The sequence below is a fragment of the Coturnix japonica genome, chromosome 28 (genome assembly GCF_001577835.2).
Source record: "Coturnix japonica isolate 7356 chromosome 28, Coturnix japonica 2.1, whole genome shotgun sequence".
In the NCBI taxonomy this organism is placed as follows: domain Eukaryota; kingdom Metazoa; phylum Chordata; class Aves; order Galliformes; family Phasianidae; genus Coturnix; species Coturnix japonica.
This window is the reverse complement of record NC_029543.1, coordinates 444,444-470,324: the sequence shown is the minus strand read 5'-3', so window position 1 is coordinate 470,324 and position 25,881 is coordinate 444,444. Positions and strand designations below refer to the sequence as shown.

The 25,881-nt window shown below is 53.7% G+C and overlaps 1 protein-coding gene across 8 annotated transcripts; it reads right to left on the bottom strand.

The window, feature by feature from the left end:
- Positions 1-43: 43 nt before the first annotated feature.
- On the bottom strand, positions 44-25,860 carry PIP5K1C (phosphatidylinositol-4-phosphate 5-kinase type 1 gamma). Of its 8 annotated transcripts, none has more exons than XM_032441035.1 (19): positions 25,644-25,860; positions 17,078-17,109; positions 15,775-15,861; positions 15,466-15,596; positions 14,821-14,938; positions 12,917-13,069; positions 11,664-11,963; positions 11,086-11,291; positions 10,207-10,290; positions 9,689-9,737; positions 8,637-8,721; positions 8,364-8,525; positions 7,327-7,468; positions 7,014-7,046; positions 5,613-5,720; positions 5,245-5,377; positions 3,451-3,525; positions 1,885-1,968; positions 44-1,505 (listed from the first exon to the last, which is right to left on the bottom strand). In XM_032441035.1, the coding sequence occupies exons 1-19, from the start codon at positions 25,750-25,752 to the stop codon at positions 1,503-1,505; spliced, it is 2,094 nt and encodes a 697-aa protein (XP_032296926.1). In that variant the 5' UTR covers positions 25,753-25,860; the 3' UTR covers positions 44-1,502. The 8 variants fall into 8 exon arrangements, with proteins under 8 accessions (XP_032296926.1, XP_032296927.1, XP_015741897.1 ...); XM_032441036.1 differs by having other exon boundaries at positions 7,327-7,465; XM_015886411.1 differs by lacking the exon at positions 3,451-3,525.
- Positions 25,861-25,881: the final 21 nt, after the last annotated feature.

The window sequence follows — 25,881 nt, the reverse complement described above, 5'->3', positions numbered from 1 at the left end:
AAGGACCCCCCCCCCCCCCCCATCACTCCTCTACAACAAATCCTAAGGACAGCTGAAGATTGTAATGAGAACAAAGAGATTTTGACCCCCTCTCCAGTGAGACTTGCAAAGCACACAAGACCTGGCTCCCTCTTGGCTAAAGGCTTTCACTTCTCTCTGTGAGAGGAGGGTGGAATTGCTGGAGTTCTTGAGGATGCTACAACGTTCAGCCGACAGAAGGACGAGCCCAACCCGAGCCCCGCCGAGTGACAGCAGCTCCTGGCTGGAGCCTGCAGCCCACCAAGACCAAGTGTCCACGCCTCAGACCCCCCGAGCAGCCGTTCCCAGCAGCACCCACCACCAGCTGCCTGTCCCGCAGTCCATACACGGTGCTGCCCACATTGTGCGCCTCCACAGCTGCCCCGAGGGATGGAGGAGATGCGTGAACCCAACCTTTGGTAACCCCCAAAGCTCAGTCAGATCCAGAACTTCGGTCAGATCCACCCATGAGGTCCCAAACAGCTCCAGTGGGATGCGGGGTCCGGGCAGAGCAGGGAACGTCCCTCCACAAGGTGGTCCCTGGAGGAGCCCAGTCCTCATCTGTCCATGTGGGCTCTGAGCACGGAGGGATGGGGACAGCAGCAGGGGACAGCAGCAGGTGAAGGCAGAAGCCACTGTGACGTCTGGAGAGCCGAGGTGAACTCGTTGGCACTGCCAGGAATCGTTTGTTTCCTGCGCTCGGTGTTGGGGATCAAGAGGAGTCGCCAGCAATTTTCGGATCCAAGTGAGTTGGCAATGGCTACTACTGGAACACGGGAGCAATTCTACTGCGTGGCCTGGAACGCGCTGCACGTACGTAGCACCTTTCATTGAATGGAGCTGCACACACACAGTGCAGGGAGCCGAGGCACAGAGGGGCGGGTGATTCGCCTTGGGACACTGCACAGCTGCAGCTGCTGCCTGCCCTAAGGCCCGGCCTCCACCCGCAGCTCAGAGCTCTGCTGCCTGCAATGCACCCACTCCAGCTCTGCTCGGCTCCTCTGTGATGCCCACACACAAATGGCAACAAAACAAACCCACAACCCCAACCAAAACAACTGAACCAACGAACAAAACCCAACAACCAAAAAAAAAAACCAACAGAAAAGAAAAATTTAAAAAAAAAAAAAAGTGCAGTAACCTAAATGTTTAAAAAAGCACCTCTGTGCTGTGTGCAAAGATAAAGGAAATAAATACATGATTAAAAAATTACAAAGGTTCACAGTATTACACAGGGGTTGGAAGCTACGGCTGGGAAACGCGGTTCTGCCCGGCATCGCCTGCACCCAGCTGGGCGCCTCCATGGAGCCACTGAGGGGCACGGGGTGGTTCCTGTGCTGCCTGTTCCTGAAGGGCAGCACACGGCAGCGCTGCTGTCAGCCAGCTCTTCCCATCCCACTGGAACGGCTGCATCAACGAAAAGGGAACACATCGACCTGCAGAGGGAATCGCTGCTCTCTGGGGCTTCCGTGTCTGCATAGAGATTACTGCAAGAGGCACAGAAAAGACAGTCAATGGCTGAGCGTCCGCTCTGCGTTCAGATCGGTCTGAGCCCATCAAATCCCCAGAACTGAAAGTGCTGTGAGGGGCAGCCTGTTCTCTGCGCCCCCAGCAGCACCGCCACGCCTGGAGAACCTGCAGAGCCCAAACCTTCCCTGCACTCAACCCCTGTCGAGCTGAACATGTTCTGTCTGCACAGCAGAGCTCTCCTGCTGCCACAGCTGCACCGAGGCTCCGCCACAGCCATGCAAGAGCCCCGACCTGCACGGAGGCTGCAGCAGCTCCTTCTGCAGGCTCAGCTCGCAGGGAGCCCACGCTCTGACCGTGACGCAGCGGGCACCCGGCACGTGTTTCTCGTACACTTACTGTATCGCTCTCCTCATCGGAGACAGAGTGGAGCTGAGCGCTATAGTGGAGCGGGGAGTAAACCCAACTCCTCTCGTCTGTCGGCTGCCAGAGTGGCCAGAGACGGCGGGGAGAATGCAAGGAGAGCAGCAGCAGAGCAGGGAGCAAAGGAGAGAAGAGGAAAAAATAAAAGGAGAAAATAAAAGAGTAGGAAACAATACAGTAAGAACAGCCATCTGCCTGGAGGAGAGAACAGGGCTCAGTGCTGGGGCTCCGCGGAGCTGCCTCTGTGCGGTACCTACCTGTTCCCTGCCACCAGCAGCTGGCACTGCACCCTGCTCCAGGGAGAATGGCACAACCTCCCCCATGGCAGGACAGATGTGAGGGCTTCGCGGGTACCAGGGAATTCTCAGCCCCTGCCACAGCATCAGCCCGGAGAAACCAGGAGACATGGGAAGTGACTTACCAGGGGACACTGATGGAGCTCTTCATTCCTGCTACCCACTCCCAGCTCCCAACCCCATCTCCTGAGCCCCCAGTGGGCTACAAGCTGACACCCTGGGTACCCAGGAGGGCTTTTACAGAGGAACTTGACCTGGTTTGTCATGACTTCCCCCTTCCCTGCAGGTGGGGGAAGTTGGCTGGGTTGGATCATGGTGGATGGTGGCCACAAAAATGAACCAGTCAGTTTTAGCTGACTGTCTTGGAAACAGTGATGATGAGAATGGGTACAACACAGAAGGCAAAATACAACTGGATCTTGGAAGAAAAGAAGGGGAAGGGGAGGTGCACTGAGGGAGCTGCTCATCACAGCATCAGTGGGACCAACACGCTTCTGCCTCCAACTCAGCACAAAATCCCAGCCAGGCTCAATGCCACAGGGGGAAACTTCTACTGCAAAGTGGCTCTATTGGATCCACAGGTCTCCCTGAGCCTGAGGGAGAGAGAAAAAAATGCCCCCTTTGGCTCAGCCCAGGCTTACAGAGGAAGAAAAATGGAATGGGATGCTTGGAAGAAGCCTGTGGGGGGGGGGGTTCCCAGCCTGGCAACCAACTGTCTACAGTGTGCAAGAAACACAAGGAGCTTTGAAGAGCTTTGAAGCACTGGGCTCCGCATGCTGAACCCCACCAATAATTGCAGCTGTGTGAGCAGAGACCGCTGGGAGGAAGGAAGGAAAAGAAAACCTTGCCTGGAGCTTTTTGCAGGGCTCTGCTGGAGGCACAGCAACACTCAGCGCAGCACAAAGCTGCAAACCCAGCGGGAAGATAAAAGCGGAGCATCCAGTGCTCAGCATTAACCCCACTGGTGCTGGGGCTGCCTCCTCATCCCAGCAGCCAAGCTCAGGAGCACCACCTGTCCCTGCTTCCCCATGCACAATGCCTGATGCAGAGAAGTGGGACTGAGTCTTCACTTCTGTCAGATCCCATGAGAGACAGATTTGGGCAGCTTTGATCTGCATTCCCTGTTTCTACTGGGCTGAGTCACAGTGGTCACAGAGGACAGAACCGTGGCAACCCTGGGCAATGGAGCTGCTGACTCCAGTGTTTCAAAGCTGCAGCTCTGCTATGAGCTACCATGGTCACTTACAGTCCTGGAGGAAAGCGAGGTGGTTCGGAGTCTGCGCTGGCGGGGAGAGTAAATCCAGTACCTCCCATCTGTGAACTGCATGGCCCCAGGGTAAGTGAGGTGGGAAAGGAAACAGAGGGGAAAACAAACAAAGAAACAACAGAAAGATGATGTGAAGGACAGGATGGAAGAGAAAGCAAAAAAATAAACCAAGGGGCTGGACAACTCCAGGCCTGAACGGATCAGCAGGCAGGAAAGCCATGCGTGGGGGTAGCACTGCCCGTGCCTGGCAAATCCCTGCACCTTTATTCCCCTGAGAGCGAGCAGGGGCATAAAGTGCTCTTCTTTCGGCAGCTGATTTCAAGAAGCAGACCATGGGCCCCCAGGATTTGACGAATCATCCTCTGCACGTTGCTTCCTTCCACCCATCATTGCTCCTGGGGCCGGCTTGCAGGGGCAGCTGGGGTCCGAGCCTTGCTGCATTTGGGTGCAGCCTCGGTTGAGCTCCAGCTCCAGCGGTTTTCCAGCAGAAAAACCAACAAAAAAGCCACTATCACTGCCAGTGGGAAACCCAGATCAGCTTTTCCCTTCATCCCAGCAGTGACAAACACTCCACAGCACACGACACACACTTAATGCAAAACTCAAGGACTCGGATGAAGTATGGGATGCTGATGAGTCAGTCAGGCTCTCTGTGAGCACACACTGCACACAAATGGTTTCTTCTGGTTAGAGAAGAGCCCCGTGGAAGCTGGGGGGAGTCCACGTGCCCATGGGCAGGGAGGAAGGGAGCCACCCCTCGCTAGGAGACATTTGCCAGTGGAACAGGCAGTATCTGCAGGCAGCCTGGACACAGCTGCCATCCACAGGCAAAGAAAGAGCAGCCAGTGTTAGAGGGAGCTGTTTGCATTTGGAACAGCATGCACAAAAACCCAAACAGACAAGCTTGTAAAACTGATTCCTTCTGCAGCTCCCACGAGCCTCCAAATGACTCGGCAACGAGTGAGCAGCTCTGCAGCAGAGCCACATGAGCAGAGGGAGAGCCAAATGTTGCCATTTTCAGGGTAGCCTGAAGGAGCTCACAGGGCACAGCTCATCTCCATCGCCATGCAAGTCGGAGCAGAGCACCTCTTTTAATGGAAAGGTTCCAGTGCCAGGACATGGGGGAGAGCTGCCATGGGTCAAACCCTCAGCTCCACTCTGGGAATCCACAGAGCAGGCACACGCTCCTAAAAACTCCTCTCCATTCTGCAGAAGCTGCTCAGACGTTGTGGAAACTGGCTGAGGAACACAGCCCCAGGCTCCACGGCACTCTGCTGCCAACAGCAACCACCTCACTTACTCCCTGTCTCAGTACTAGACTTCCACTGCACCACCTAATGCATCTGCCTGCAGGGAGAGGAAAAGCCAGAGTTCACAAGAGCCCCACGTCAGCCCCACCACAACCACCTCCACTCCATTACAGCGTGTCTGTGCTCAGGGCCCAGGATGGGGGGGGCCCTGCAGCACCCACTTTCACCTTGGCTTGTCCCAGGAGCAACACACTGGCCTAGATAAGACCTTCAGCACCAAATAGAGCAGCACACCTATGACTACATCATAGTGGCACCGCATGCTTCAGCATCACCAGGTGCTGTTCTGAGTTCTCCAAGGGTTATTCCCTGCGTTCAAACCCTGCCCAGCACTAAGATGTGAAGGTGCTCAGCACAGTGTAGGGCAGACGCTGCCCCACACACCCCACAGCCTGAAACAGATCACAGCCTCATCCACACATCCCTGTTCCATCCCTAAGGGGCCGGGCAGAGGGTATCTTACAAAGTATATGTCTGTGACTGGCACGTCATCTTCATCCGAGGCCTGGCTGGCTGGTTCGGAGGCCTGACTGGCCGTCTCCACCTCTATTGTAGCTGTGGACATGACAATGGCACAGGCTGAAGAAGCTGCTTCTCTGGAAGGGGGAAGAAACAACAGCATCTGGTCAGTGAGGGCAGAAGGAGGGGAGCGAGCAAGACTGGGTGATTAATCCCAGAGGAACTGCAGAGGATGCTCTGCATTAACACCCAGAAGGATCAGGGAAGGAAACCACCTGCCCAGGGGAGCTGATGCCTCACAAAATCAGCATGAGCTGCCATGGACAAAAAAGGAGCTGGGCAGGACTCTGCCAAACACCCCCAGATACTTACTCCTTGTCTTCTTCAGGAGCTACGATCTCAACATCACATTTGGGCTCCAGCTCTACACTGATCTGCTGATCACTGATCTCCTCTTCAACTCGCACCTCCTCGTGTGACCTGGGAACAGAAGAAACACGGGAAGGCTCAGCCAGAGCTCCCAGGAGTGAGGTTTTGGGTAACCAAAATTCCCAGCAGGAGTGTCAGTCCCATCAGGTTTTGGTTTTCAGCACTCTGGAGTTGGGAGGAAAGGGATTCATGAGCCAGCACTGCAGAAAGGATGGGCGATGTCAGCCTGAACGCAGGAGAAAAAAGGACAATTGGCCTCTGGGGAAAACATGTGCCCAGATCTATCCCAGTGTTATCCATCAACCTCCCAACAGCCAAAGCCTCCAACCTCTGCTGCAGCTCTGGTGCACTGAGGTTCACTCCGGGGTTAACATCCTATTTATCTGCGAGTCAGGAGCTGTTTGTGACAGTCTTCAATTTAATACCTCTTGCTATTAAAGTAATTGCTTGTGTTAGCAGGGCTGCCTCTATAGTCCTCCTGGGAAGGAGGAGCTGGCATTTGCCCAGCCAAGGACACAGTCTCCGTGTCTCTGAGAGGTTCTGGCCAGCTCTGCTCAGTCCCTGGCTGGCTCTGCTCTGTCCCATGGCTGGAACCAGCAGGCTGCACCGCTCCCATCTGGCTGCTGGGATGGTGCTGCCAGAGGGATGAATTTCCCAAACCCAGAGGGAGTTCTCCAGCAGATCTGGGGAGTCAAAGGTCTGCCATGTTTTGAACTTAAATCAACAGGGGAAGGGCTTCTTCATTTCAGCTGAGAGGATACAGACATCAGCACCAAAAATAGAGAAACTGGGCAAAAAAACATAAGCAGAGGGTCACCCAGATACAGGGTGGTTGCAGTTGTGGCAAGTCTGTGACAGTCATTCACCTCTGCCCAAGTCACCCAACTCCCTGAACTGCCACCTCTAGGACACGGTTCATCTGACCTATTTTCAGCTGAACAGTCACATCCCACAGTGAGGGAGCCTGGAGCAATTCAGGTGAAGTCACGGCACTTTGCCAAGTGGGTCCTGACACAGGTGCTTGAGTTTCATTTCCATTAATCTCTGATTTTCAGCAGCCTCAGACTGGATTTGGCAGGAGGAGAGGAGCTTCACAGCTCCCTGCCACTTCTATGGATGCTGCAAACCAACACCAAGTTGCCTATTGCACCTTCCATCGATAGGAACATCCAGTCATCCTCTTTCCCATCAAATAACAGGGGCGATATTAAAGATTCCTTGCAAAACTCTGGGAGATCTGCTTGTAATTAAAATTGCAATCAAGGGGCACATTCAGCCCTCCAAGAAAAGCAGCCTTTGCACAGGTGAGGTGAGAAAAATGTGAGGATGAAGCACATTTCTCACCTGCCATCCTGCCCTGAGGAATGTGTGCGTCTCCTGCAGAAAGAAACCAGGAGAGCAGAGTTAGAGGGAGGATTTAAGACAGAAATCCTACGCTGCACCCAAATCTAACTCCCCACCCCATGAGGGAGATGTTCTACTTAACAGCTGACACTTCTCCCAGCAATAATTAATCCCATCAAAGCTGTGTCTGCTTGCTCCCAGGAGAGATTTAATTAAAATCGGTCATTAGCACTGCAGAGTACAGGGCAGGCTGTCGAGAGCTGCGGCACAAAGAGGAGCAGCAGCACGAGCAGGGGATGGGCACTGAGCTCACCTGTACCGAGGCTGCTCTGATGTCTCTGAAGGGGATCGCTCAGGAACAGAGAGAGATGTTGAAGAGAGCGTTGTGGCTATGGAGGCCGTGGTAGCTTCTTCAAAGGAAGGAGGTGTGCAGGGGAGCAGGTCTGGTCTGCCTGCTGGCCCGAAGCGCAGGGCAGGAGAGATGGAGGGAGAAAGATAAGCAGGTCAAACATCAGCTCCTCATCTGCTGTGGCCCCATGTGAGGCTGTTCCCCCACATGAATGCACAAACAGGCAAGAAGTTCATGAAAACAACAGCTTATCCCAAAGCATCCTCTAGAGAGAGCCAGTAGGCACCATTTCCAGCGTGACAGATAGACACTACTGGAAATGTAATGCCAAGGAAGACATCTCAGTGGTAACCAAAGCTGGATTAAAGGCTTGGCTTGACAGAGATAAATATCCGAGTGAATTAAAAGATGAATCGAGTGCTCACTGCTTTGCACGGGTAGAAATCTAACACTTACACACTCAAGAAGCCTGCCTTTCACCAACCATCTGTAAATCCAGCCCAGATGGAAGGGATGCAAAGGCAAAGAATCAGATCCATTCATCTTTCTCCTCCCCATGGCAAGATCTCTCTTANCCCATTCAAACAGCAGAGATGTGCAGTTCTCGGTCCCATTTTTTCTACAGGTGGAAAACCCAACCTTCTGATTGCATTTGGGCTACAACTGCTGGTGCCAGTTGGCAGAGCTGCCTTGCAGCAGTGACGCAAGCGACCATTTTTACTGCAGAACCACACAGTGCTGCAAAGAAGGGACTCGGTTGGGATGCAGAGGCGTTGCTTCCCAATCCACCAACTGCTCACACTGCGACAAAACAATGTACTCTCACCTTCCCCCTGTCCTGGTTAAGTTTAGCACCTGCAAAGCATTGCAAGACAGGGAACGAAGAACCACCCAACAAGAAAGGCGTGCATTTGGTGCAGAGCTGGGAGCTCAATGAGAACAGGGGAGCTCTGCTAGGAAAGACGGTGATCACAGCCAGCAGACACCAACCAGGCCATTACCTTCATCATCAAGGGTGGGATAACTCCTGGCTGCACGGAGGTCGTACTGCGTCTCGTCCTTCTCAGAGGGGAGCTGGCTGGCTGAGAACGCAGCTGTTGGACCAGGAGTCTTGACAGCCAGCAAGGCACTGCGCCCTTTCTTTGAGGGAGATGACTTCAGGGCTGGAGGAGAAGAGTGGAAGAGAGAATTACCACCAACTAAAGTCACTCCAAAGGAACCCTTTCCTCCATAGGCAGAGCTGGCCCCGCTCACTTCACAGACAACATGCTTACAGGAGTTCTTTCGGAACACCGTGTTGGTCATGAATTTGAAGAATCTCTCTGCATAGAAGCTGGGTCTGTGAACTGACACCGTGTCCTGGAAAGGAAGAAACCGCTGGTTCATTTCACAATTACTCCTCAAGGCAGAATCTCTAAAGCAGCCGACGCAATCTTTTCTATTCCAGCATTTAGCACTGATAGATCCTTAAAATGGAAAGGCTTAACTGAAATGATCTGATTAATGCTATAAATAAGCCTGAAGCACTGCCTTTCATTTGATTGCGTTTGATTACGCTCCTGCTGTAATTTTATAATGGATTTTGGTGATTTTATTCCTTTAGAGACTTCCTGGATTTTTCAAATATTGACCTGATTACACACATGAAATTTTCTCTGGCTTTGCTCTGACATTTAAAGCACACCTGGCTATGGCTGCGTATCACACAGACAGCAGCACTCAGCCAAGGGTCCCCACACACATTCCATACTTCTAATGGACCTGGTGTCTCTGCTTCTGATGTCACTGTGCTGCTGTGACCTGGCATCTCCCCCCTCTCCTCTGCATCACTTTGTGAAGGGAAGCTTGGATGCGCAATGCTGACAAACAGTTCCTATATCTTGAGGACGGTCTTTTTAAACACACACCTATCGCTGCTGCTGGAGATGAGAGCAGGGAAACCGCAAGGGGATTATTAGCAGATAGATTACTGGAGAGGAACCGCAGTCAATCACCAAACAGAGCCAAGGCAATGCTCCTCAACACACACGAACGCACATGCCTTGCACACACAGCTCCTGCTAACACAGGGAGGAGGAAAATGACAGATGGGAGCAGAGGAGGAGAGCTGGTAGCATGACAGCTAAGTGTGTGAGGAGGTGGAGTGTGCAAGAAAACCTGACTGGGAATAAGTCGTACTACACTGCTGCGGAGGCATAAGAGGCAAGAACTATTCCTTTCATCAGCTTCAACTGTACCACTTTAGGGACTATAAATAGCGAGGTAATTGGCACCAAGCAGTGAGAGCCAAGGCAGGTAACCTGCTGAAGGCACCCCCTGCACTCACCCCATCGTGGACAAGGGCCTTCCAGGTATGTTCCAGCTTCTTGATGAACCTAATTTCAGGGAAGAAGCAGAGAGAAAAGGAAGGACTCAGCTTCGGGCACAGACTTGGTGCCAGAGCCACCTTCCATGACAGGCACAGGAGTGCTCAGTGAGCTGCTGATCCTCGCTCCATGCAGAGCATAGCTTTGCTCCAGCCAGGAGGTCAGCAGAGCACACCATCAGCTGGCTCAGGACTGCTTGGGAACCCTCCCATCCCTCCCTGGCTCTGTGCTGCCCATCCCAGGCACAGTGATGGGGAATTTCTTTAAGAACAACTCATTATGCCTTAGGCAAACAGCTCGGTGTCACCAGCTGTTCTAAGGACAAGATAAAAATCCAGAGCTCCCAACACACATCAGACAGCTTTAGGCAACCTGCCTACACACCATCAGACTCTTCAGGAGAGGAAAATCTTGCTTTCATTCAGTATTAAAATAGATAGAGCATGCTTAGAGGACAGATGACTGCAGAGGCACCTACCTGTATGACTGAAGGATATCTATAATTCCCACGTGCAGCAGGAGACGCTCTCCTTTGCCATTCACTGCTGGGATTCCTCCCATCCTGCAGGTGAAACAAGGCCACGGTGAGTACAGACTTAAAAAGAAGAGCTGTTGGGCCCCAGGATGGAGGAATGATGGTGACAGTGCTGGAAGGAGGGCTCTGATGTGGTGGTCAGACAGAATGAAACCTACCAGCAGCCACCTCCCCACCCGGCCCATCGCACACAGGAGCTGCCAGCCTGGATCACCAAACGTGAGATGCCAGGACAACACATATGTTGTATGACAGTAGCTTCACTGCGGCCAGAAAACACCATAAGGATTTTTCTTAGCTATGGGATATTTTATTCTGAGGATCGGATTGGTCATTAAATCAGCACGAGCTGCCTATAAAGGGCATCAGATCCGTAAGGACAAAGGTATTCCTTAATATCAGCCAAAGGTGCAGCAGCACCAGCACACAACAGAAGCATGCAAGCATAAAGCAGCCACTACAATTAGGGATGCTTTTTGAAAGAATGGAAACACCAAACTATTTCCTGGCTCCACTGTGACTGATCCTCCACTGGAACCGGAGCAGCTGGTTCCACAGAGTGTGGCTGCCAGCAGCCAGCACAGCAAACTGCAGCGTTTGGTAGCAAAGTCCACAGGGCCAGCAGGACAGCCAGGAGGAACCCACGGAGCACAGATGGGGCAGACCCTGGTGCACTGCTCCATCAGTTACATGGCTCACCGTGCTGGGATGGCTTCGGGAAGCAGTGCCACAGCCCCAGGAGAGCTGTAAGCAGCCCTCAGTTTGAGATTTACTCTGCCCCCCCCACCCCACCCAGCAGGAGGGGCCCAGGTTTCCACCTACGTGTCATCTGTGTCTATGGACTCCCCCCGGGCAGCCCCACCCTGGATGGATTCCATGGCTGTGGAGTAAAGTGCCTTTTGCCCCACGGGACGCTTCTCATCCGACGTGCTGTGCGCTCCCTCGGACTGACGCTCCCGCTCCTGCTGGTCGATGTTATGGACACCAAGCAGCAGGCTGTAGTCCATGATTTTAAAGCTTTCCAACACCTGCAAGTTAGTACGGAATTGAAGAGCAAAGACAAAAAAAGCACAGGTCAGCAGTGCAAACAAAGCAAGACCCTGAAATATGGGACAGCCCATCTGTATTTGTGCTTTGCCAGAGCTTGAATGTTTCTGATCAGTAAACACCTCTGGATTCTGCAGAATTTGGCCATCCCACAACCCAAAGGGATGAAGGCTCACAAGTAACACTGCCTTAATCCTCTGAGCCTGCTACAAGATTCAACTCCACTGCTTTGCCTTCACCATAAAGAGCAGCAGGACTTCTCCTGCTTTGGGGTTAGAAGATTCACAAATACTCTCAGTTGTTTGCTCTTGCAAAGCTTTGTTACCTCACTCCTTCAGTCGTCCCCTCCTTACCAGACAGTCTCGCTGCAACGTCTTCACCAACGCACTGAAGGTGTCTGCATCCAACATCAGGCCCTCGGGCATGTCCTGAATGAAGTCCAGGTCTTTGTACGTGGGGCTGGACTTCTCTTTCTCCTTCTTGGATGCCCGGCGTTTGTAGGTTGAGCCTTTCAGGTCGAACTTCAGGTGCATTTTCACCACACGAGGCAGAATGTTGTTCATCACGACCACGCGGATATTTTTGCCCCCCGACTGCACACAGTACAGTCCATAAAACTTTGGCAGCAGCGTCCGTGGGTTCTGGTTCAGGTTCTGCAGTGGGGTTGGAAAAAGCACCAGGAAAGGTCATTTGGAACAGGGCTCCCACTGTGATCCAACACAGAGCGTGAACGAGGCAGCCGCGCTATGGATTCATCACCCAGAGACGCTCTGAACTTGACATAAGAGCTGACTGTTACATCTCTGACAAACTCCTGCATTTCAGTGGCTCTGGGACCTCAAAATACCAACGGGCCCCGAGTGCAGGGAATGGGATGTTCAGAGCTCTCTGGGCAAATAACCAAGTCCGGAAATTCCCTGCTTTCCCCATCAACAGCAGCTAAAAAAGGGAAACCGAACTGGAGGAGAAAAACACAAATAAGTGGGAACTTCAGGTTTAAAAATAGCAGCTCTCTTTGGCTCTCCAGAAGTGTCAGAACTCAGCAGCCGTTCCGTTCTCCAGCCCCAAATAGAGCAGGGACAATTAAAAATAAAAATCAAACAAAACAACATCAATTTCCTCCTCCTCCTCCTGGAGCTGCTGCACAACACACAGATGGGCAGAGAGCACGGACATCCTGCTGCACCACCACATCCTTTTGTTAGACAGCCTCACTCTTAGGAATGACAGGACAGACGTGATTTGCTTGTTCAGCTTTGGGAAAGTTTGGGAAGGAAATAGAACATCTCCGCACGCTGTGATGAGAGGACAGCCCTGACAGCTTCTGATGGACAGCAGCACAGCTGCACTGGATTCCTCACTCTGACCTCCCCTCACCTGGCTGGGTGCAGCAGTGAGCCCTCATCGGTGTGCTGCACTGTGAGCTTGTTTGCAAGTAACTGGCAGGGTTTCTGCTTTGGGACTGGCTGCACGACACAGCACTGGTGCTGTCACTGCACAGGGCAGCCATGCCACAAGAATCATGAGTGGACAATGAGCCCTGTGTAGGGCGTGGGACAGAAATCTGCCACTGCAAACCCAACCCCCGGTGCTGGGTGATACCTACCATGTAGTAACCAGGAAGGAGCTTCTGGAGGAATTCAGCTTCTTTGTGCATCACAGTTTTTATGATGAATTCATCGTCGCTGGTGACATAGAAGAGGGAGCCGCTGGCACCAGGGTTGGACAGCTCTATCAGGGGCTCGTTACATAATGAGTACTAGGGAGGAAAAAGATGATGCTTTCAGCCCCAGCTCATTGCACACTGAGCTCTATGACCTTGAGGGCTTTCCCCAGCACGCTGCCTACCCGGCAGATTAAGGGGTAGCAAAGCTCAAAAGAGAATTATTTTCATTATAGGTTAGGTCTAAGCAGCAAAGCTGATGGACAATTTACAATTAGAGAGAGATTACAGTTCAGAGCATCCCAACTGCTCAGAATCAAGCTAATCTTCTGCTTTCAGCAACATCCAGGCTTCATAATGACATCTTATCTTCTCTCATTGTGCGTATCTGTGTGTATCACATCGAGGCTCCTTTCAGCACAGACAGAAAGATAGGATTTTAAGAGACACGCCAGTCTGCTCTGGGTATCTGTGCTGGAAGGAACACGATGCTCCTCTGCTCTCAGCAGGCCTCGTGCTGCCCTGCTCTGCAGATGTGTTTTACAGCCACATCTCCCCTCGCTCCTGCTGGAAACACACAGAAAGCACGAGAGCAGGTGTGCAAACAGAAAGAAAGGGATGAGCGCTCCGAACAGCGAGGGCTGCTGCACTGGGAGGACATTTCTAGACACCAGGATGCAAGATGCAGGTCCTCAGCAGAAACAGAAACACAAAGCTCAAGTGCAGAGGCACCAACCCCGGAGTGTCTGCGTGGGTCAATCAGGTCCCCATGTGAGCTGCCGGAGCACGAGGTGAGGTGGGGAGAGGAAGGCAGGGGACGCGAGGGCCATAATCAGAGAAATAAATGCTCGTCATCACGTACTGAAGACAGCTCTCAGCACTGCGCAGATTAATGATCCAAGACTTTATCAAGTTAATTATCTCATGCATAATTAAAGGCATTTGCTGCTGTGGCAGGCAAGAGAGAATCGGGGGAAGCAGAAGCAACAAATCAGAGCCGTGACCTTTGCAGCTGAGCAGGCTCTGTGCCTCACCCGGGTTCTGAGCCACTCATCAAATCAGGCAGCGTTATCTCGGCTGGCACAGATGGGGAGCGCAGTGACTGTCAAGCCATGCAATGGCACAGACTCGTTTCTGCTTGTATGTTTACAGCTATGGTTACCCCTGCCTACTGCTGAAGTCAGAAAAAAAGCGGCTGTTAGAAAGTGGGGAGGGTGGGAGCTCATTTGGATGAGCTTTTTATCCCCTGAGCAAACATGCATGGGACCTAATTCAACCCCAGCGCACTCCAAGCCTCAGCAGCCTTCGTCTCCGGGTAGTTTAAAAACAGCTCTGAGGAGCTTTCCGAGCACAGGAACAAGCCGTGCGTTATTCTGTCTTCATAAGATGATTAACATAACTACATTCACATAGTTCTCAAGTGAGTACACAAGGACAAATTCCCATCTTTGTCCTCGGAGCCCCAGGGGACATTACAGGGCTGCAGCCAGCTGAACACAGCCCCTTTTGCTGGTAAACACAGCGAGTTATTGTCAGGGACAGCAACAGAGGGAACCCCACAACAGCTTGTGCAGCACACACTTGAAGCAGGTCATCCCCCTCCCCTGCAGTGTGAGCTCACAGCCAGCCCTCAGCAGACACTGCCTTTGGTTGAGTGGTGCTGGTCTTATCCCCCAGAGCTGAAGAGGAGCCCTAAAGGCACAGCCCCTTCCCACTCCTCAATGAGATTCCTCGACTCTCCTCTGACCTTTTTAGGCAAGGTCAGCCGACAGCCTCAATTTAGGGGTCCATTTACTGTATTGCTCTCGAATAAAGCAGGGCAAACAAGTCCAAAAATACATCCATACCAAATAATCATCTGGACGAATCCCAAAGAGCTCCCGGAAGTACCGAAAAGCCACTGGTGCGTAGGTTTTGAACCTGAAGTCGGCGTAATGGTGAGCTGGGGTGAGGTTACTTCCTTCACTGCACAAAACAGACATGAGATGTGTTACCATTCACAGGACAGTGGTCTCATCGAGGCTGATGTATGGGAAGGATAAACTGAGCCTTGTAAAAGGACACAAACAAACAAACAAACAAACTGCCTTTCTTCTGTGGCCGGACAACAGCTGAGTGAGATTTAAATTACCTGCCACAGCCTACTTCCAAAGAATGCAAGGAACAGCCACTCGCCAAGCAGGATGTATTTACATGGAGAATATAGCTCTTGGGAGCTCTGTTTGCTTACAGAGGTGAAGAGCTCTAGAATGAGCCTCTCCCATCTCAAACAGTGTAATTTAGAGGCAGATATCCTACAGACAGAAGGAAGAGCACACAGCAAGGCTAACCCAAGCACACTTCCCACTGTGATGTATGAAATGGATGCATACTTAAAGCACTCAGAGCATCCATCTCTGTCATCTAAAAACAGATGGAAGCTCTCTTGAAAAAATCAGTGAGAGGAAAAAGAAAGAACTCATCCATTCATTTTGTTTCCTTGTTTCCTTTACCTTGGGAAGAAAATGCTCTCCACCACATAGAAGTCCTGCATCAGGACATCTCTCTCTGGCTTGGAGCTCAGGTTGCCGACTGTGTACCCGATGCCCAGCTGGATGGCCCCCTTCAGGGTGGAGGAAGTGGTCTGGTAGAAAGGAAGGAGCATTGTGTCAGTGCACAGATTGTGGCTGTGATACTCCTTGCACTACAGCATGGCCATCTAAGTCAGATCCATTGCTAAGCCAGGAAAGCTCAGCTGTCCCACTCCTGACCCCTGGCCCTGACTTCTCTGCCCACTACCAACGTGCTCCCCAGATCCAAACCTTTTTGTAGGTGGTTTCTCCAGAAGCATCGACGCTCCGATGACCGATCTTCTTTCCTTGGCCAGGCTGCCCTGGTAGTGACGGGCCCTGCAATGAAAGGGCACGGTGACATCTCAGAATAGCTGGCCTGGCCAATGGGAACAAACAGAACGGTGCAGGCTGGACCAAGCCATAAGGATGGAGGGGTCCCAACTGCAAGCAGGTGCACCTGGCACTGCCAAGCTTAAACAAAGCTCTTTGATTTATCCATCCCTCAAGACAACAGAGCTGAAAATACCTGGTTCCCCCACCCCCAATGGGCCAGAGCCCGTGGCAAAGACACTGAGCCAGGAGAGAAGCTCGTGCCTCCTGGCTGCCGGGATTCCCTGCACGCTTAGCTCTGATTTCTCATCGATTACAAACAGTGATGCATTAAATCAAACTGCGAGAGGTTTGCTCTTAAAAATCCCATGCCCTCAGGTTTCACGGCAAGGCCTCACACTTCACTGGAGAAACAAGAGGCTGATAACATGGATAACGCAACCCCGCTCCTGCGTTCACATGGAGATAATCCATTTAAGCAAGATCTCATTTGTTAACAGTTCAAAGGACAAGCCCACACAGGGCGAGCTGCAAAAACAGCTCCTCGTGAAGTTTTGCAAAGCAGGGAGCAGATGGCAGCTGCAATCCAGCACAATGTCGATGCAACCCACTGGGGGAAGCTGCATGCAGCTCCTCTTGCAGCCCCGGCAGCAGCACTTGGGGCTTTGTGTCACTACAGCACAGCCAGGCCCCGGCAGCTCTTAAAGCAGCGAGATCCAAGGTCACTTCCCAAGTGACAGAATTATATCACTGTCTCTCAGAGCTGCAGCAAACAGCTGATAATTTCATTCAGACAGAAGTTCTTTGTGGTTTAGCTGTTAATCAGGAGCTCGCAGCTATTTCTGGTCCCATAGTTTGGGAACAAAGGGGCAGCCTCATCTCTCCCTCAAAACCTTCCTACTCTTTGAGCATCCTCCTGCACGCCAGCCTGAGCTGCACCATCCTGCATCCTCACGGCACACCACCACCCTCCCACAATAATTAAGCCACAGGTATTGGTTTAGCAATTCCCCTCATACAACAATCAGCAACAAGTCTCCTGCACACAGCCTGCGTTTTCAGGGCAAGAAGTGGAGCTCATTCTGCACTGCTGCCATGTTGTAGGGCTCTGTGCTGCCTCGTCCCACTGCCAGGAGCAGGTGAGGCCCTGCAGGAGCCCAGCACGCAGTCTCCATTCATTGCATTCTCAATTCTCAGCGTGGGGTTTTCAAGACCATCTCACCTCGGTGATGGCTGCTTTCTTCGGTGCCAGACCTGAGGAGAGAAGGGCAGAGCATCACTAAAGACAGGCATGTGAGATTCAAAACACCCGGGCAACAACAGACTGCTTTGCTCATTCAAGCAAGCTGCAAAGCCCACCACGCAGTCGTGCTGTTTTCAGTTCCACCAATGCAGGAGCCCAAAGTTCCTGGGTTCACCCAAAGACACACAGGCACCATTTCTCCCAGCGACTGTTTTTCCTGGAGGTCTCAGCAAAGAGTCCTGAGACCCCACATAAGCCATAGGGCTGTGCAACACCACAGCCAGCTACATCCAGAGGCCCACAGAGACGCTCATGAAGCTCCTTCCCAGCCACCCCACAATGCACACTGACCACTGAACCTATTTACAGAACCCAGCATCCAAATAGAACACAGAAATGAATCCACCGCTTATCTCCACTGCTGCCTTTGGGAGAAGCCACCATTTCTCCACTGCAGCCAATGGTGAGACATTAAGATTTTGCCCACAGCCTTCAGATACAGGACCAGAGCTGGGAAGAGCAGCCAAAACCACCTCATCCCAGTGGTGTTTTGAGCAGCCTGCAGTTCAGCCTCCCAAACCAAATGCTTCGCCTGCATATGCAAAGCTGGAGCAGCTTTGTTTTGGTGTTTTGCCTTAAATCACACTGACTTCACTTGCATGGCTTGAAATCCAGCTAATCCACAGCACAGCCATAAAGCAGACAGGGCGAGCACCAATGGAGCACAGCACTACTTGACTCAGAGAATCTGGAGCTGAAACAGCAGCCCGTGACAACAGACCTTCCTGGTCACAAAGCACAAAGCCCAGCAATGGGCAGAGCAGGGGGATCCACAGCACTGGAAGGGCTGGGGTGCTGCCCCACGCAGCCACGAGCCCTGCTAATCTCTTTGCTGTGCTTTGTCACAATTCCAGAGCAGGAGATTATCTTTAATTTTGTGATAATTACAACAAGCTGCTTTCGTTGCCAGCTTTTAAGTGTCTGCTGCTGTACACGTACCAAGTGTGGGATCAACACCAATCGCTCGTAGGAAGGTCCCAAGGCGAGGAGTGGGGACCTCCAGGAGAAACAACACTTCAGGTGCACAAGGGAATCAGCAGCAAAACCTCCAAAGAGGAAAAGAATCAGCTTTATGAAATCAACTCTAGGCAGAACATGGGGAAAAAACCCTTCCACCGGCTCAATGTGCTGACAGATGGCCCTGCAGGGCTGCACAGCCTCGAGAGCCGACACTTGGTTCTGAGGGGCACCAGAGCCGTGCTGGGGGAAGTCTGGATGCTCAGCAAGCTAATTGCAATGATTCTTATCCGATTTGGGGCAGCTTAGTGAGGGCGGAAGCGTTTGGTGTGGCTCTGGTTGGAGAAGTGTGTGCAGGGCTCTGTGATACTTGGTGCGTGCTTGACCAGTTGCCTTCAGCTCTTCTCACCCACACGCTGCTCTCACTGAATCCAATGCTGTGCTGTTCCCAGCTCTGGCTTTGCCTCCATTGCTTCCATTTGCCTCTCAGCACAGCCCGGCCGGCTCCTGCATTGCAGCCACAGCCAGAGGGACACCATCAGCCCCAGACCAGCACGTCTTGGCTCCAGCACATGCCCCAGCTTGGTTTCTGCATTTAGCTCTGCCCCTCCTCCAGATTAGATAACCCATTTCTGCTCTTACGCAACACGCCGCACCAACAAATTCACACTCTGAGGTCTCCAGGCCCCTCGCTTCCCATTCATGTTGATGTAGGCAGAGGGCTCAGCAAGGAACCCACATCTTCAGCTCCATCCTCCTCATCAGCGCCCTCAGGTCAGTGAGCAGCACAGTGCTGGGCTGGGGCACTCCCTGGGTGCTGCTGCTGGGGACACACCAGGGGTGGCACAAGTTCAGTAGCCCAAGAATCATCGATCTTAGGGGCTGAAAAACAACTCCCAGGAAAAACACTTCCCTGAGTTAAAACCAGGGGTTTCAAGCTTGACTTACACAAGGATGTCATAGGGACAGCATGAGCAAAGCCTTTGGACTGGAGGAGGTGAAGGCTGCGAGCACAGAGCTGGGATCTGCTCGGGCTGCCCCATAGCGTCTGCTTTAGGGCATGAGCTGGGAAAGGCAAGGGCTGCGCACAGGGAGCAGATGTGTAGTGGGAGAAATAAGGACAGAAAGGCTGGAAGTGCAGCGTGTCCATCCAGAGAAACAGCTGCTGCTCTCCATGTGGGGCTGCTGAAAAATGAAACGAAGGCAACAGAACTGCAACCGGGGGCAGATGCCAGGAAACAAACCTTGGCCAGGAGCAGTGCCCCAAATGGCAGCGTGGGAAGCAGCCCCCAAACTTCTCACAGCCAAAGTGCAGCATATGGCGCTGAGCAGCCCAAAGCAATGGGCTGGGAGGAGCAGGGCCAGGAGCAGGGACGGGACGTGCAGCAGCCACCCTGGGAAGGCAGCTCCTTACACCCTGCCCTTCCCATTCTCGATGACCTACTTCTGATCACTGTGTGCACTTTCTCCCCTTTGGGCAACAACTTTGGGCTGGGACGAGAGGCATCAAAACAGCCATTGCACTAAGTGCAGCACTGAGATCCTCTCCCACTTTGATGCAGCGTCTCTGGGCAGAAGAACCATTTCCAGGACCACCTACAAGAAGCTGTGCTGGTTCCACATCGCTGATGGAAGCTGGCAGCCAGTGATCCCCGTAACCCCACACAGCCTCTGCTCGGGGCAGGCTGACAGCACTGCACTCTGCCATGCCAACGCTGCACCCTGCTCTCCCTTCCCACCCCTTTGCCTTATTCACTTGAGCATAAACTTGCTGGGGACTGAACGGTGCAGTTATATGAGCTAAGGGAAAGTGCTCCATGTACTGCAAGGCGGGATGGGGCTCTGGGGCACAGACACAGCGTGCTCCATCCCTCACCAAGCACCAGACCCACAGTCAGCCCAGCACATCACCACCAGCACGTGGGGCTGCCATGAAGAAATGGTTCTGCACCAAAGGCATCCATCAGCCCTACCTCACACTCATCTGTTCAGTCAGGCCGGGATATGGGCTGGGGATGCTGGGGGGGGTTGAAGCCTCCCTGCCCAGAGCTGCTCCCAGGATGCAGGTGCAGGACAGCATCAGCCCTTCGGGATGCGGGTTGTGAGGCAGGATGTGCCCTGCTAAAACGTTTCCTTGACAACTAACCAGAAAAGCGCTTACAGCAGGGAAGGCCAATTACAGCAGGGAACGAGCGGGACAAGCTGGGGGAAATGAAATTTAAAAAGAACTGATTTGTTTCCTTGTCTCCCATCAGCTGCATGTAGGAAAAGGACCATTTCAGAGCATCTATAGCCCGAACCGTGTGACACAGCTGACAAAAAAGCCAAACAAAAACCTCATCAAGAGGAGCCCACAATAGCTGACATCCAATAGCGGAGAAGGCTGCAGCCGCTCGGCTCCGCTGCGGTTATGCAACCCAGGGGGATGGATGCTCAGCCTCTGTCTGCTGGATGGAAAGGTGCAGCCTTATCTGAACGCAGTGTTCCTGCTGCAGGAGGACGGCGGAGATGAGCAAAACACGCTCCTGGCACATCCCAGAGCGGGGTGAGCGTCAGATGGGCCCAAGGTCAGCACTCTGCAGCCTCCTCCCAGCCCCGGCTTCGCTCCTCAGTGCAGCCTTCAAGCCCAAGTCTGCCTAAAATTCAAGCAAAGCTTGATTAGGATTAATTAGAGGCAGTGAGCAGCACGGCAGGAAGCGCAGCCTCTCCGGGATGGAGCCGGCTCTCTGCATCCATGACACTGCAGCAAAACCACGACGCTAATTTAGAACAAGGTCATTACAGGCTCCAGGACTTTGAAGCCATGGCAAGGGCCAGCTGCCCCAGCCTTTGCTGGGGGGTAGGATCAGCTCTGCACCCCTGCACACAGAGCTGGGCCAGGCAGAGGGAGGCGGTGGCTGGAAAAATGAACCTCACCGGAGCCAGTCCCAAACTCCTGGAGCTGAAAAACAGGCTGGGATGTAGCAATGGAGAGGGTCAGGCCCCCACCAAGTCATTAAGTCAGAGCAGATCCCTACGATGCTCCAGTCCAACCCCGACCCATCCCACCATGCCCACCCACCCCAAGTGCCACATCTCTGTGGCTCTGGAGCCATGGTGACCGTGCCAGCACCCATCCAAACAACTGCACCTACCACCCAACCGGAACCCAGCCTGCTCTGAAGGCCACAAATCATCCTGAAGACACACCTGGATTTTCAAGGAGCGAGGTATTTCCTGATTTACTCCAGCCAAAGCTGCTCGCCTAAATCCTCTAAGATTTAATTCCCCTCTTGCTAATGTCGCCTGACAGAGATTTTCCTGGGGGTGCTCACACACTGAGGGCTAAAAGGGGATTTCAGAAGTGGGTCGCAGAACTGCGTCGGGGGGGGGTCAGGCTGGACGATAGGAAAGGTTCAGCAGCAGAGGGCGGTGGGCACGGAGCGGGCTCCTCGTGTTCCCTTCCCTCGCTGAGGCCGTTTGTGCTCTCTGTGCCTGCAGGTTTCCAGCACACATCCATGGCTGGAGCTGCACTGCTGGGGATCCAGAGCAGAGCACACTGCCCCAGAGACCAGGGGGAGCTTCATGTGCTGTTTTCAACACAGCACATCACAGTGGAAGTCTCGAGGCTCGGAGCTGTTGAGCATCAGTGGCTTTCAGTGCAAAGAGCCCAAGGCAGCTGCGAGGAAGCAGAGCCAGAAGCTGCAGAGCCACGAAGGACGGATGTGACCCAACATGGAGCACAGCAACACTGCCTCTCCAGTCCCACTTTGCTCAAATGGGTGCATCAGTTTTGCCAGCACTTAAAGGCCAGCCATAAGGCAAAGGACATATGGAGAGAGCTCTCCTGGCAAGTTGAAGCAACCCAAAAGCAGAAGCTCTAATAGAAAACATGAAATAACAGGCGGCACTTGCCACTTCTGTCCATGATCTGCTCCCCACATTGAACCACCACAAAAGTACCAGCAGCGCTGTGAAGGAACATGAACCTCAGCTCCTCCTCTCTGCATATACAGCACCTCACTAAAAGAAACCAGGCCACCCAACCAGGCAAACAGAGCAAATCACCTTCATTTTACTTTGCAAAAGTAGAAACCCACATTTCTGGGCCTTATGCCAAACCTGAAGGTTTTTCTTAAATCCCGCTGATCTTCAGGACCTCGGGTAAAATCCTCGGCCCACGGACACGGCTTTGGGAAAGCTCTGCTTGGAGAGGCCAGGAGCTGCCCAGCCTGATGGAGCCGTGCTGAAGTGGGAACAGAAAGGAGCACAAACTGAGCCTCAATCGCCTGCAGGCTGCAAGCACAGGGCGTGCTCACACTGTGACTGCAGCACTACCATCACTGCTGCCCAATGGCAACTGGAGGAAGGAAAACAACAAGTAAAGAGCCAGGAGCTTGGGAGGACGCTGCTAGTTTGTCCTTCAAACCAAACCTGTTCCACTCACAAATGAGCAATTTCACCCTAAGAATTCTCTCCCGCTGCTGGGACGGGATGGCAGATCGAGACAACCTCTGATTTAATACAGGGCGGAACAAGAGCAGCGCTGCCCACCCCTCCACACTGGCTGTTTGTGTCCCCGTCAGCTTCAAAGCAAGCAGCAATTTCTGCCGAGAACAGACTCTGCAAATTACAGCCCTGTGCCCTGCAATGAGCTGCAGGTGTCCTGGTGCTGATGGGGCACCATGAGGGTCGCACTCAGAGGCTCTGGGTGAAGCTGCAGTTGGTGCAGCTGCCCATGGGGACGGTTCCCCCACCATCACCCCATGTCCCGTAAAGTCGCCTCCTTGGCAACCCTCACACTACAGAATAATGCAATTCTTCTCCGATCCCTTTGTTCCTGCTTCTAATAGTGAAGAGAACCGCTCACGCGATGCACAGATTCTGGTTTTATGTGTTTCAGCAGCACCAAAGAAGAGTGCAGTGAGACATGGGTTGTCCAGGGAGGCTGTGGATGCTCCCACCCAGCGCCAGGCTCACCTCACACAGCCTGATTTACTCAGAGAGGAGGCAGAGAAGCTGAGAAAGCCCCACGATGCTTCTCCTTGCCCAGCCCCATTTCAGCACTCACTGCCTGCATCTGAATGATGGCTGTGCTGGGGAAAGAAAGCAAGTGTTAGAATTGCTGCTCCGACTTTCCAGGCTGCAATCACCTTATATGGGAAAATCATATTTATTTACTAATGCTGTGCATCCCGTGCAGCCTTCAATGGCCATGCCAGCAACTTGCTTCCACCACGGCTCCCAATCACATGCTGTGCCCACCAACCCCTTGTAGACTGCTCCCCATGGGGCTGTTCAATCCCCCTGAGCCCCATGGCCAAGCAGCAGCCAGCTGCCTCCAGACCCACTGCTGCATGCCCTGCCATCCCAGCCTCCCTCCCTGGTCCAGGCTGATCCACTTCTTATAGGACGACTCATATGCTGGAGCAGCCTGAATTCCATTCGAACCGCCTCGCTCCCTCCCTGCAGCTGAGCTGTGACTTATTGACTGTGAAGGAGCTGCAGGGTCTTTCGGAGTTGAGGGCACAGGGTGTTTGTGTGAGCGCTTTTTGCCTATCTGGCTCCCTCTGTCACCATCTTACAGCACCATTTCACGGGAAAGAGGCATGTGACATCAGCTGAGCTGTGAACCACAATCATGCTGAGGACGATGTTTACATTTGATTTTTCCTCAAGCTGATAAGCTCTCTCCAATTTCCCTCTCCATCACGTTGGTACGGATTGAGCGGCTCATGCCCCACGGGTTGGAATTCTTCTCTTATCTCTCATCTGCTCACTGGAAAACAGAACGGCTTTCAGCAGCCCTTCAGTTATCTTTGCAGAGGGAAGGGCTGCAGAGCTCTGTCTGTGGCATCCAACACTGCCCCAGTGCCTCTGAGGCTTCATCCATTCCCAGCACACGCTGAGACCTCCACGCATCACCGCAGCTCCTAAAGCAGAGGGATTCAGCCCCAAAGAACATTCTGTCCCCTCTGTAAGCGATGGGCAGGCTGCGACCCGAGCAACAGGAGCCATGAGAAATGGAAACAGACCGAAACCAACTCTCAGCCCAATGGGGAATGAGGATTTCTAGACTCCACCTTTGCAAGGAGAGGGAGGAGAGCGCTCTGTCTGTTCTGCTCTCAGTTCTTACTGTGAGCTGCCGGCAACGCGACCCCCGGGTCAGAAGCAGCCCCCCATGGAATGCCCTCCTGCCCAGCTCCCCAGCCCGCTGCACTCAGAGCTCCCCAGAACCCCCCAGCAGCTCCGAGCCCTGCACCAACACCAGCAAACAACCCCCCACGCTGCAGCTCCCTCCCATGATGAGAGGCAGAGGGGCCAGGAAGGAGCCGTTCACACACGTCAGCTTTTTCAAACTCCCTTTTCAGCCACAGTGATTACAAAACTCGCAAAACCTCAAGGCCTTGTTTTCACAGAGATGGATTAGCCCTGTTTGTTCAGGAGCTGCTGGCACTAGGCTGCTTTCCTCCTTCTAAACGCACCCTGAGGGCTCCCAGAGCTCAGCCCTGGGGGGGTCTCACCGAGCAGCAGCTCTCTTTACCTTTCCACACCCTACAGGGGTCTCACCGCCTCCAATGGGGGTCCAAATGGTGACGGTGCAGCACACGCTCCATGGAGGTGCTGTGACTGGGAGTGATTGAAACAGGACGAGGTGAGCAGAGCCCCGTGCACAGCCCCATGTGCTGCAGGCAGCAGAGCTGGGCACGGTGCTGCGCTGCCACCAGGCCCGAGGGCTGGCAACTTCCAGAAAACACTCGGGGCTGCTTCACTGCTGCCCACAGCCATGGGAGAGACACAGCCTGGGCTCTGCTGAAGGGAGCAGCGTGCGGCTGGATCCAAAGACATGACGTAAATACTGAAGCTTCGGTGTCGTTACCAGCTCCACTTCGTCTCTGCCATCAGTAAGAGCCTGTAGGCTCAGGAAATGCAGGTTCACTTGTGATGGGTAGAAAAGCACACGGGGCTGAGCAGCGGGCTGCACACACACACACTGAGCACCAAACAGGACACACAGAGCAGGGAACGTCCATCACAGCGCTGAGCCATGGCAGCACGGCAGCACGGCTACAAGGCTACACGGCTACAAGGCTACACGGCAGCACGGCTACACGGTTACATGGCTCCACGGCTCGTGCCCACAGCCGGGCGCTGTCAGCCCCACGGCCCCGAGGGGACACAGCCGGGGGTCGTCGGCCGCCCCACATGCAGCCATTAAATGATGGCCCTGAAATAACCACGATCCCAGCGCCGGGTTCGGTGTGAGCGCGGATCCCATTGAACGAGCCGCGGCGGCCGCCGGCCAAAGGCGATTTGAGGCCATTAACGAACCGGGACGGTGCCGGCACGGAGCCCCGGGCTCGGTCCGTGTGTGTGTGTGGACTCGGAGCTGCCGCCCGCCGCCCGCATCCCCCGAAGGGCGGCACCATCCGGGATGGGGGGGCAGCATGTGGAGCGGCGCACGGCGCGACCGGGGGAGGCGACGGGAGGAACCACCGCGAACCGGAACGGGGGGGGGGGCCCGAACCGGGGGCCCGGGGGTCGTTACCTCCTGCCGCGTCCGGTCCCCCCGCGCCGGACTCCGGGGTGATGGCGCCGGCCCCCGCCACGGCCGAGCCCTCCGCCTCCTCGGGCACGTCGGGCACGTCCAGCTCCATGGCCGCCAAGGGCGCGGCCCGGCCCCGCCGACACCGAGCGCACCCGGCTCCGGCCGCCGCCGCCGCTGAGGAGCCTGGGAACGGCGGGGACCATAGAGCGCGGGAGGCGCCGCGGCCAGACACGCCCCG